The 11,228-nt window shown below is 41.0% G+C and overlaps 1 protein-coding gene across 4 annotated transcripts in view; it reads right to left on the reverse strand.

Annotated features, from left to right (window-relative positions):
- Positions 1 to 756: 756 nt before the first annotated feature.
- The window catches only part of EIF4ENIF1 (eukaryotic translation initiation factor 4E nuclear import factor 1), a 35,585-nt gene continuing 25,113 nt past the window's right edge, over positions 757 to 11,228 (reverse strand). For 2 of the 4 annotated variants that reach the window (XM_014518125.2, XM_006019851.3), the window contains exons 13-19: positions 10,635 to 10,714; positions 9,013 to 9,152; positions 7,834 to 7,918; positions 6,046 to 6,178; positions 4,005 to 4,340; positions 3,588 to 3,752; positions 758 to 2,923 (exon numbers count right to left, since the gene is read on the reverse strand). In XM_014518125.2, the coding sequence (XP_014373611.1) occupies positions 2,697 to 2,923; positions 3,588 to 3,752; positions 4,005 to 4,340; positions 6,046 to 6,178; positions 7,834 to 7,918; positions 9,013 to 9,152; positions 10,635 to 10,714 (1,166 nt within the window). In that variant the 3' untranslated portion in view covers positions 758 to 2,696. Of the gene's footprint in view, positions 2,924 to 3,587; positions 3,753 to 4,004; positions 4,341 to 6,045; positions 6,179 to 7,833; positions 7,919 to 9,012; positions 9,153 to 10,634; positions 10,715 to 11,228 lie in introns of all 4 variants that reach the window. The other 2 variants (XM_025199260.1, XM_025199261.1) reach the window with 2 other exon arrangements.

The raw sequence follows: 11,228 nt of genomic DNA on the forward strand, positions 1-11,228 counted from the left end.
ATGTGGGCCACTAATGTGAGGCTACAGTCAGTAAGGTCAACTGCACCTTGTGATGCATCTGTGGATGCATGACAAGTAGGGCCAAGGAGGTGATCCTGCCACTCTATGCAACACTAGTCAAGCAGCAGTTGGAGTACTGTGTCCCATTCTAGGCACCACACTTCAGGAGGTACGTGGCCAGCATTAAGATGGTCCAGAGGGCCACATGCATCATCAAGGACAGCAGGGCAGACCTTATGAGGAGAGGCTATGGGACCTGAAATCTGTTCAGCCTTCACCAGAGAAGGTGGAGAGGGGACCCAGCAGGAGCAACCCTGTTCACCTCCCTGCATAACAAGGAATAGTGACCATAAAATTGTTTGAGAGTAGGTTCAGGCTGGACATTAGAAGACACTATTTCACAGGGTAGCTAGGATCTGGAACCAATCTTCCAAGGCAAGTGGTGCTGGCTCTTACCCTGGGGGTCTTTAAAGAGGAGGCTTGACGATTACCTAGTTGGGGTCATATAAACCCAGTATTCTCTCCTGCCCAGGGCAAGGGGTCAGACTTGATGATCTGGTCAGGTCCCTTCTAATCCTACATCTATGAATCCATATTCCCTACTAGATCATAATAAGCAAGTCGTAATTCCCACCCTTACATTATGATGGATACTTCCAGTAATAGAAAACAGAGCTCTATTTAGATATTGTGGAAGAAAGGTAGCAGTTGCTTTCATAACAAAAAGTGAACAGGCTTACAAAGGTGCGTATAACACAACACTGATAGAGCTCTTGCACATGGAAGTGTTAGTCTTTTCATGTAGAGAGTTATGTAACATAGTAACAGTAATCTGGTTTAATAACCCAAGGAAAAAAGGGCAAAAGGTACATAAGACAACAATGTATTAGCCATATAAAAAAAAAAAAGAGCAGTTGAGACCAACAGCATGTAGAACTGACTTTATTTACAGAATGTTATTGGGAAATGTGTCAAGTTAAAAAGTTATGAAAACAAATCTTTTACAAGGATGAGCTGGTGATTACTTTTTTTAAACATAGGGGTCAATACTGTATGAGTAACCAGTAAATAATTTATTCAATATTAGCAACCCCAATGAATTTCATTGGAGATGCATGCTTGCCATTTCTGCCAAAAAGGGTCTCTATCAGCCTGGAACAATCCCACCACAGCATATCAGCACTCATAGTACAGTTAAGTGGTTTTCTGCTGCTGGTTTTGCATTCAATTAGACTATTTGTGGGAAGGGAATCAAGTCCTGGTGAAAGAATTCTGGGTTGTGCTTTCACCTTTTAAAAGGGCATGATGGTCTAGATTAAAATAAGACATGACTAATGCTGGACTCAACACAAGTGAGAAAGTGAGAAACCATGCAGTAGAAATATGGAAAATGCTTAAATTGCTCAGGAAAGTGAAGCATAAGCTTAAAAAAAAAAAAAAAAATGGGGAACAGTATTAAAAAAAATCCCTAAGTATAAGATCACAGAACTAGCTCTCTCCCTTAAAAAACCCAACCCCCTCCCCACACAGAAAAATCACTGTTACAGTAACTGCATAAATTGATGCATGGTAGGTGCAAAAGTGTGCAGAAATCCCCTCCAGAAATATAACTGGAGGTAGTATGGAACAAGTTACTGTAACTGGCCAAAATACTGGAAGGGTAAGAATTTAAAGGCTCTATTTTGTTGACCTTTAATGTTGGAGAACATCAAATTAAAAACAAACAAAAATAATACCTCAGCTAAACAGGGACCAGCACCAGCACTGCTGTACGCATCATGACAACTGTGTGCAAACATATCCTGTAGCAGCTGTAATCTGTTCTAGCCAATTATGGAGCAGCAGACAGCAGTCAGACTGTAGACTATAAGGACCAGCTTACTCTGATCTCATTGCCAGTCCCATCTTCAAAGCAGTTATGAAGTTAACTGCTCCCTCCTTTGATGAGAAGGGAAAAAGAGCAAGAGGGAGTCAGATCTGTTGTACAAGAAACAAAATGTGGGCTTTACTTCAACACCTTCAGCTCTACACTGAGTGCGCAGTACATGAGAGGGATGTGCTGGAGAAGGGAGACTTCTGGAAGGAGACGAGTAGCAAGAAAAGGCAAAGCAACTTTATCCTGTTCACTCACACATTTAGGATATTCAATTTTAAATCTTAAACAAAGAAGTTCCACATGTACAATGGAGAAAGATCCAAACCAGAGGCACAACTAAAGCTCAACTGCTCTACTCTTATGTACAGCTGTATAGGGTCAAAAAAAAGCTATCCTAAGTGTATATACAAAAGATTGTTTATACATAAGTCTGTACACAAAGTCTATACATTTTTCTGTAGGAGGAACCCTCAGCTGCTACCTCTAGATAAGAGGATTTCAGCATTTCATTCACATATTTTACAAAAAAAAAAACCACCCAAAAGACGAAAAACAAAAGAAGAGACTTCCAGGATTAAACTGTCTGTCTTGCATCCACATCACTTCAGGCTTCACTTTAAGCCCTAATAGATCCTTTAGTCCCAATGCAGACATGGAGACCAGGACAGGTGCCATGTGCTTTAGTCTCTTGAAAAGAAATTCTGCACACAGTGCCAAAAATAAAGAGCCCCACAAAAACCCAAAACAACTTAGGTGAAACAAGAGATCTTGACTGTATGCATTTTTATCCACTCTAAACAAGCAAATATCCTCTCAGAGTTCACTGCCGGTATTCCAGTTCATCTACGCTGATGACTTTGGAGGGCATAGAAGGGAGAGGCTGCTGCAAAACATCTGACCCAAACCATTTTGCAAGGCCAATAGGGGAACTACTTCTCTGGTTGGTGTGATGGTCATGCTGCAAGTGTCCATGAGGCAGTCCAGTTCGAGATGGCACATTTTGGGGGGTGGTTTGCACACCAACAGCTGATCCCTGTGCTCCAGAGCCTATAGAGTACAGGAGGAAGATTTCCTTAGTTATTAAAACAAAATTTATATGACTGCATGGCTACTATGCAGACTGGATTTTGCATGTGTGCACTCCTACAGGGTCAAGATTTTGTTCAGGTGGTTTGGCAAAGAGGTAACAGTATTTTCCCAGTTCAGGAAGGCATTGTTGCTTCAGACTTCCACTGGAAGACTGGTAGCATGATTATCTTTGCATCAAGAGGTGAATTAACAAGATGTGGGTTAGCCAAGGTCTTACCCTCTAAAAAGGGAAGAGCTGTTTAGCTTAAGTGGGTGATAATGAACAATAACTCCTGTGAAGGGTAGAGATTTCTGTTCAGCTAAAGAAAGTTATTCTATTAGTGGGAGGGTCTAATTATACTATAATTAAGAGATCAACTGCAGACAATTTTTTGGGAAATTCCATGGAAACTAGGATGTACTTAATGATTTAAATCGTGGGTCCTATGGAATGATCCTGCCTCAGGTAGGAGGTTGGACTAGAATCTAGATGACCTCTGGAAGTTCCTTCTAGCCCTACTCCAACTCAATTCCTTGTATGGCTTGAAAGTAATTAGTTAGTGTGCAGATGCAATTAGCATTATCATGCTAACAGAACATCAAAATTCCTATAGTAGCCTTTGGGTTCTACTTCTTAGCCTACCTGATCGCTGCAGTTGCTGTTGCATCATTGCAAGCTGTAGAGGTGTCCCAGAGCGTGGGTTTAGCAGGTGATGGCCAGCTGTTGGTACTGGATAAAAAGGCTGACCTAGGATGGGACCAGATAATCCCTGCAAGTGAGACAAGTCCACTCCAGGTGGAATCATACCTATTGACCAGACAAAAAAAAAGATGAGAAAGCTTAATTTTTTTCTCATCAGAAATGCAAGGTTGTAAGAGGCTTTACATGTAAAGCATCTCTTTCCAGTACCTTTATGCAAGGACTATTAAACACTTAACCACAAATGAGCTAGTTCTTTTATAGAAAGCACACAGTTCTTTATTTGTACCTAGCATTAGGATTTTAGGACGAAACAAGTTTTCCCCTAGCAGATGCATACAATGGTACAAGAAAGATTACCTGCTTGCAGCAGAGAAAGATGTGGATGAACACCCTGCGCCAGCATCCTTTGAACCAATCCGGGATGCAGTTGATGAGCAGGTCGTACAAGTGGTACATGGGGGACAAGGGGTACCTGGTGAACAGGACGGAGGAAAGGAGCCCCTGGAACTGGGGATGCCATTGTAGGAGTCTTTCTGCCTGCTGATTTAGGCCTGTAGTCTTGTTCTTTTGTGCAACGGTTTGTTTGAGTAAGAGGTGTGGAACATGCAGAGCGTTGCAGTGCAGGTAGTTTGGAACCCAACGTGGGCAAGACTTCTTGGTCTGCATTCTCCATGGAGCTACACAGTAGGTTATCTGTAGTCAGAACAGAACAGGACTTAATCCAATACAGCTGGAGACCAGGTTTAGAAAGATTTAAAGTCTAATCTAGTATTTGCTAGATCTATCTGGAAGAAAAAAGATTAAAAAGGAGTCAACCTGGAAGCCTTGCAAGGAAGAAAAACAAGCATTAAACAAAAAAGTGAAGACAGCAGTGACAAGAAAGGATCATTCCTTGAAGAGATTGTTTATTGGAATAAATGCAGAAACCCTATTTGAAAACCAGATTTTTTAAATCCAAGTCATGCATCAGCAATAACCCTCAAATGCAGGTTCCTCCGTATCTCAGATTCCAATGTGTTCCATTCCAATTATTACCTGCCTGGGTTAAAATATGTAACCCTGGAACAAAAGGTACATGCGGCCTTCACCTTTGCTTTCATGCCTAGAAGTCATTTGCATAGTTGCTGGAATAAATTGGGTCCACATGCAAACTGAGGCAACTTCTATCAAGTGAATGCTGTCAATTTTAGGTTTAGATGATTTCTTCAGCCCTCTGTTCAATTTTAGATTAAAAAAAAGGAATTTTAGTTGGACTGTCTATGACTTGCTTGATCATAAAAATGGGTTTGTTTTTTTTTTTTTTTTTTTTAATACACAACTGGAAGCATCCTGAAGTCTAGGTGGGAATTTACAGCTATTTTAGTTAGCCAGAAATAACATTAGAAGAGGTAATCAAGTATGAGGCAATCTGAGGAAGAGGAAATGTTACCTGCTTTAGAAAAGATGGTGCAAAAATATAGTTGAAGAATCTCTACCAAGATTCCCTTCTACTGTTGCCTCACTAGCTTTATTGGACCTTCACTAAAAACATCCATCCTTCTAGCCAAGATGCTTCTTCATTTAAGATAGAGGGTCTCTTAAGCATCTTTATTTAGAAGAGGCTAGCCCAAACACCACAGGAGGACCACCATGCACTTTGATTTGCAAGAGCTTCCCTCAAAATGGAAAGTGGGGGGGAAGGGGGAAAAGAAGAGAGGAGTACTTCTAATATTGTTACTCCTAATGAACCAATATATTTTTGCTCCACAGATTTATAATGTTTTGTAGACCTGTGGACAGGATTTTCTGCTTATGCCATCTTCAGTATGTAGATTTCCAGAGCATACTGGAGTGCCCCTAGTCAACACCATTACATGGTCTTCAGAAGAACCTGAAGCTTAGGAGAAGGGGGTTGAAGACGCACAGTAGTTTAGTTTCTGGGAAGCTAGAGGTAGAGGAAGTTTAAAGTATAGTTTCAATTTGTCTGATCAAGCATGTCCTAAAGAACAGCAAACAATTCAAGGAATCAACAGGTTTTGGTCTGAAAGATTCATTAGAATCAGAAGGGACCTCAGGAGGTTATCTAGTCCAACCCCCTGCTCAAAAGCAGGACCATCCCCAGCTAGATCATTCCAGCCAAAAACAATACCACCCCCGGTTTTCGAGCGGGGTTTGAAAAAAAAAAAAAAAAAAAAAAAAAAAAAAAAAAAAGTCTCCAAGGATAGAGATTCTACAACCTCTCTGGGTAACTTGTTCCAGTGCATTTTACTAGCCTCCCAGTTAGAATTTTTCCCCTATGTAACCTAAACTTCCCTTGCTACAGCATGAAACCATTTTTCCTTGTTCGGTCATCTGCCACCACTGAGAACAGTAAGTCTTATGCATTGGTGAACTTCTATTAGAACAATTATTACAATACCTTCATTTGTCCTCTGACCTTCATCTTTACTATCACCAGCTTTCAGTTTCCCAGAAACTGGTTCTTCTTTGCTTTTTTCCTTGCTTTCATACATCTTACGAATCACTGAGGTAGGTGTAAAGGATGGAGAAAGCTGTAGGAAATAGTGATTAAAAGTGAAGTCTTAGATTCACTGTTTTAAGCATCACAGTTATTAAGGAGCAAACAAATACTCCCTCCCCTACTCTTCACTGGAACCAACCAGCACTCCCTCTTCATGGTTGACTATATACTCTAACTTCTAGGAATGTTGTTCATCCTCTCTATTCTGTAGTTTTTCTGCTTCCTTGTTTACAGTTCCTTTTGAAAAAAACTCTTACAAATAGTCCACTTCAGTAAATCTGGGTATCAGAATCCCCAAGATTCTCAAAGAGCTTGTCTGCTTTTGAAATTGAGTGTGTGAATGTAAAGCCCAAGCTACTGCTAATTAACTCCACGTGTGGCTACTTATTCTGGAAAAATAAAAACTCGTTCCACTAATTTAATGCATTTCATATATAACATATTCCAGAATTGCTTATGTAGATAGTCATTAGACTCCCGCTGGAAGTGTCAAGACTTTTTGCCCGGCAGCTCCTCCAACTTAGACAAACTCATTAGGAAACAGTTAGGCTGCTTGCAGACATTAAAAACCCACATTTTACTAGAGGCAGCAGTGCATTACAGATGCTGCAGAGCTGGGTCAAAGTATAGATCAGGCACTTCAGTGGGCTTTTTGGTGCTCTTATCTAAAACTGATTCAAACAGCTATTAGCTAAAAAGTACCCCAAAAAAGCCCCACTAAAGTGCCTGATCTATATAGATGTTGGGCAAGCTGGGTCCAATTAATGTGCTGCTGCTTCTAGGCATATGCTGGGCTGTGTGTGGGAGTATGCCGAGTAAAGTATGCCTGAGGAAGGGCATGTGTGCCTGAAAGCTTGCAGAAAGAATTTGTGATTTGTTAGTTGGTCTGATAGAAAGGTATATAATCTCTGAACCAAGAATTCTAGTTTTTTGGGGGGTTTTTTTGTTTTTTTTTTACTCCGAGAAATGCAAAAGTAGTTTACTTAAGGCTGCTTGCAGCCTTAGATGTTTGCTGTAGATGACATGTCCAGCTGCTAACTAGTCTGCTTGCCCTTAACCACAGACCAGCAAACCCTCTGGAGACTGGTAAGGAAAGCATGCTCTTCAGCTCAGAGAAGGCATTTCTCTACACATCAAGTGGTTGACTGAAGAATATACTGAAAAGCAGACTAAGGTAATCTTATGACTAATTAGTCTTACATGAGTTTACAGTATTAAGCTCATCTGATGTTTGCGGAGTCCAAAATTTTCAGGGGTGGTTAGTAATTCCACTATTTAATGTGGTTTACACTAAGGTTATCTAATGAACTTTCTAAAAAACAGCAAAGCCAAATCTCAAAATTACTTTAAAAAGCCACTTATGAAAACAAAGGCCTTTGTGGGCAGTCTCCACCCCCCCCACCCCAAAAAAAAAAAAAAAAAAAAAAAAGATAATCAGAAGGCTGAAAACTTTTCTTCTGCAAATCTAGGAGTCAATCCAATGAGATTAATGAACTAGAACTGCTGGTTCTTGACCATATTTTTCTTGACCACTAGATGCGCCAGTAACTAACCTCCCAGCCAAAACAGCTGGATCTTCATTTGCTTTACAGCCCACTTAGTAAATGGCAATTAGAACACTTAACTTTAAATCCTCTTCACCACATTACACAAATCTGAGCATGTGCTCTTGATCTAAACACTCACCATGCTGGTGATGGATGCAGAAGGGGCCGGAGATGATGCATTCCCTCTGTGGCCTGGGGCAGGAGATTTAGTCACTCGCTGCTGCCTACGGAGAGGCAAAGTTAGAGACTGAGGTAGCAACCTGCTTTTCATCTTTTCTACGCCAACTTTGGCAGATCTCAGCACATGGCACTCCCACATAAATTTGGGGAAGCAACATTCAAGTTACTCAGCTCAAGTGTAGAACACCAGGCCAATTCATCATTAGCTTAAACCAAAAAGATTTAGTTTAAAACCAGTTTAGTCAAGTTAAGACTCTTAATAGCTGAAGAGTCTGGAAGCATATCAGTCATGTTATTTAGATGGCTGCAAGACCTATTCTTATTTCTATTTTTACTTTTGTGCAGTGTTCTTTATGGAAATACTGGAGTAGTGAGCCATGTAAGGCTTGGGAAGGTGAGGTCTCTGCCCTCCTGCAGAACTTGACCAGTTAGTTGTGCCCTTGCTGCAAGGCAGAGATTCTTGGTACAAGCACAGCACTACACTAGAGCAGCTACACTACTTCTGGTTTAGTAGAATCACATGAACAGCATCTTAGTATAGCACCACACAGTATGTCAACTAAGCAGAACAGATGCATCTACATTCACTGCACTCCTCTGGAGTGCAGTCCTTATAGGAAGAATAGCAGAAAGGCTTACTGCCCTTTACTTGCATGGTTTAACTGCATATTTGTGTCTTGTGCCAGATAAATGACTCACAAGGACAGTGCTGTGAAACTGTACATACCAAGGCTACAGGTAGAAAACTGTTTTACCTGGCTAGAGATATTTCACATTAAGACCAAGACCAATTGGTTAAACTAGGAGGAAGTCAGAGATCACCATTACTAAAGTTTTTTTTGTGAATGATTTAACTGGACTACTTCTCCAGTGACTCCAAATGCTGAAATCCTAAAATTGTTAGGTAGACCATTTTAATTCTCTTAACATTCATTTTCATAGTCAATAGAACTACTATTACTGGTAATAAGGTCTAGAGTGTTTCCTTACAACCTCTATTCATTTGTACTTGTATTCTAGGGGAGAGTAATGAACAACAAAAAGGTCTCCAACTAAAAGGAAATGTGCCCAGAAGTAATTAATAGCTTGCTCTATGAAACACTGTATTTAGTCAACTGTAAATACAGTTTATTCTCACCTGTTCCTGTAGCCATCTCTGCTTTTGTCCATTTGTGGTTTGCCAAAACCAGGTTGGTAGAAGTTTGCTGCCTGCATGGCTAGATCATGTGGTAGTGCTAGTCCTTCTAATGCAGCTTGTTGCAACTCCAGTGGACTCATCTGAAGCCAAGCAGGAGATGCATCAGAATCAGAAACCCTGCATTTTCTATGCCAATTCTTGTGTTACTCCCTTGAAACATTTAAAATAAGCTAGCAGGAAAACATTTTGACACCTGCTTTAAATAGTCTGATCATGAGATTTGTCACCAAGTTAATGTCTCCAATTTGTCCATATTGCGATTCTCAGTCAGGCAGCCACAGCACCTTGGGATGCGTGACATGCTTTCAGGGGTGCTGCACTGCTTGCAGATGGAACTATTTAGTTGCACCTCTGTTGCCAGGACATGCCAACAGGATTAGACCTGGAAGTGGTTGGGGACAGGAATCAGCTCTCTTAAGACCAAGATGTAATGTCTGCCTTTCAACTCTGAGCTGTAGCCTGTTACAGGAAAGGAAAGTAAAAAAAGTTGGTGGAAGGGGAGGAGCTCTGCAGGATACCTGGGAGGCCCCATTCCAGGAGGGAGTTTGCAGTTAGGGCCTGGGGCAAGCTGGTAGAAGCTGCTACTGGGCTGTGCTGTACCACACTACACCATACCAGCCAGCAACTTGTCTTTGCAGGTGATTGGGTCCTTGCTATGGAATCCCCATCCTATAGGGAGAGACTCCCCTTTCCTTCATTTTACAGAGCTGCCCCTTCACTTAAATTTTCCTTCCCACTCTGCCTCTTCCCTCCCTTTTTAGGTAGTGTGCTAAAAAGGAGCAGTTTCCAAGCTGGGGAAACTTGTGATTTACATTTTCAATCTTTTCCATGCAAAGCCCTCACTCCGAGATAATTTTATTTTGTATTAAAATCCAAGATTTCCAGACCTCACATTTAAGCCCTTATATGCCATTCTGCATCTTCAGAGTGAGATGGAATCTGACCTTGGCCCATGCCCCATAACTTCTCCAGGGATAAGTACATTAAGTATTTGGGGTGTTCAGACCCCCCAGTGACAGGAGCCATAATATATCTTTCTAAAAGCAGTGACTGTCAACTGTAGTACCACCAGACTGGCATTAGCTAAAGTATTATGGATACTGTATTAATTATAATACCCATTATTTATATATGCTCTTTCCAGTTTAAGAAATTTTTAAAACTGAAAACAAAAAACACCCCCCTCACTCTAATAAAATTAAAAAAAATTAAATGTGGTACCACTAAAATCAGAAAGTTATGGAGGGGTGCATAGAGTCTAAAGAGGCTGAGAATCATGGATCTACATGGACTGTTATAGAATTTCCCCAAGACTATGGAAAAGCCTCATGAGAACAGAGCACCAAGTACTATGCTCCAACAAAAATCAATAAGAATCAATTAAGGGATAAGCACAGCATTTATGGTATACACATGGACAGCTTCATTTGTCTTCCAATACGGAAAAATTGGACACTTACTCCACCCCTATGCAATCTCACAAAGCTTAGTTTTAAGTCTGGCAAGATATTGCAAAGACAGCAGATAAATGCTTCTCGAATAAAGAAACCACTTGATCTAACCTGTGCAGCAACCGGGCTCATAGATTTCCGCATCCCCTGAAATGGATCACCAAGCAACTGCTGAGAACCAGGTCCGAAACCTACAGGGAAGTTACAAACAACTTGACACCTACAAAGTAAGAAGCTTTGTGTCCTCCATTGATTTCAGCTGCCAACTATTACTTTCCTTTGAAAGGTACCTACCAGGGACTTTTAGAAAAATCAGATAATTTTATGGAAGTAAGGCTGGAACAGACCTCAGAAGACATCAAGTCTAACCCCCTGCTCAAGGCAGGATCATTCCCATGTAAAACTTAGGCAAGTGCCCAAATAACCCGTTGTTAAACTTCCAAAGGACAGAGGTTGTAGAATCTCTTCTCAGTGCTTAACCACCTTTATAGTGAAATAATTCTTCCCAATATCCAGCCTTAAGTTATGTTGCTGCACCTTAAGAAGTTTCTCTGTCCTGTCCCCTGCAGCCACAGAATAGTTTAGTCTACTACCAACCTCCATATACGTAAAAGTTAGTTATCTGTTGACTCATCCAATTGCTTCTCCTCTGCCCTCCCCTCCCCCCCCCCCCCCCCCCCCCCTCTCCCTTCCAACAACAAACCA

The sequence above is a fragment of the Alligator sinensis genome, unplaced genomic scaffold (assembly GCF_000455745.1).
Source record: "Alligator sinensis unplaced genomic scaffold, ASM45574v1 scaffold505_1, whole genome shotgun sequence".
Lineage (NCBI taxonomy): Eukaryota > Metazoa > Chordata > Crocodylia > Alligatoridae > Alligator > Alligator sinensis.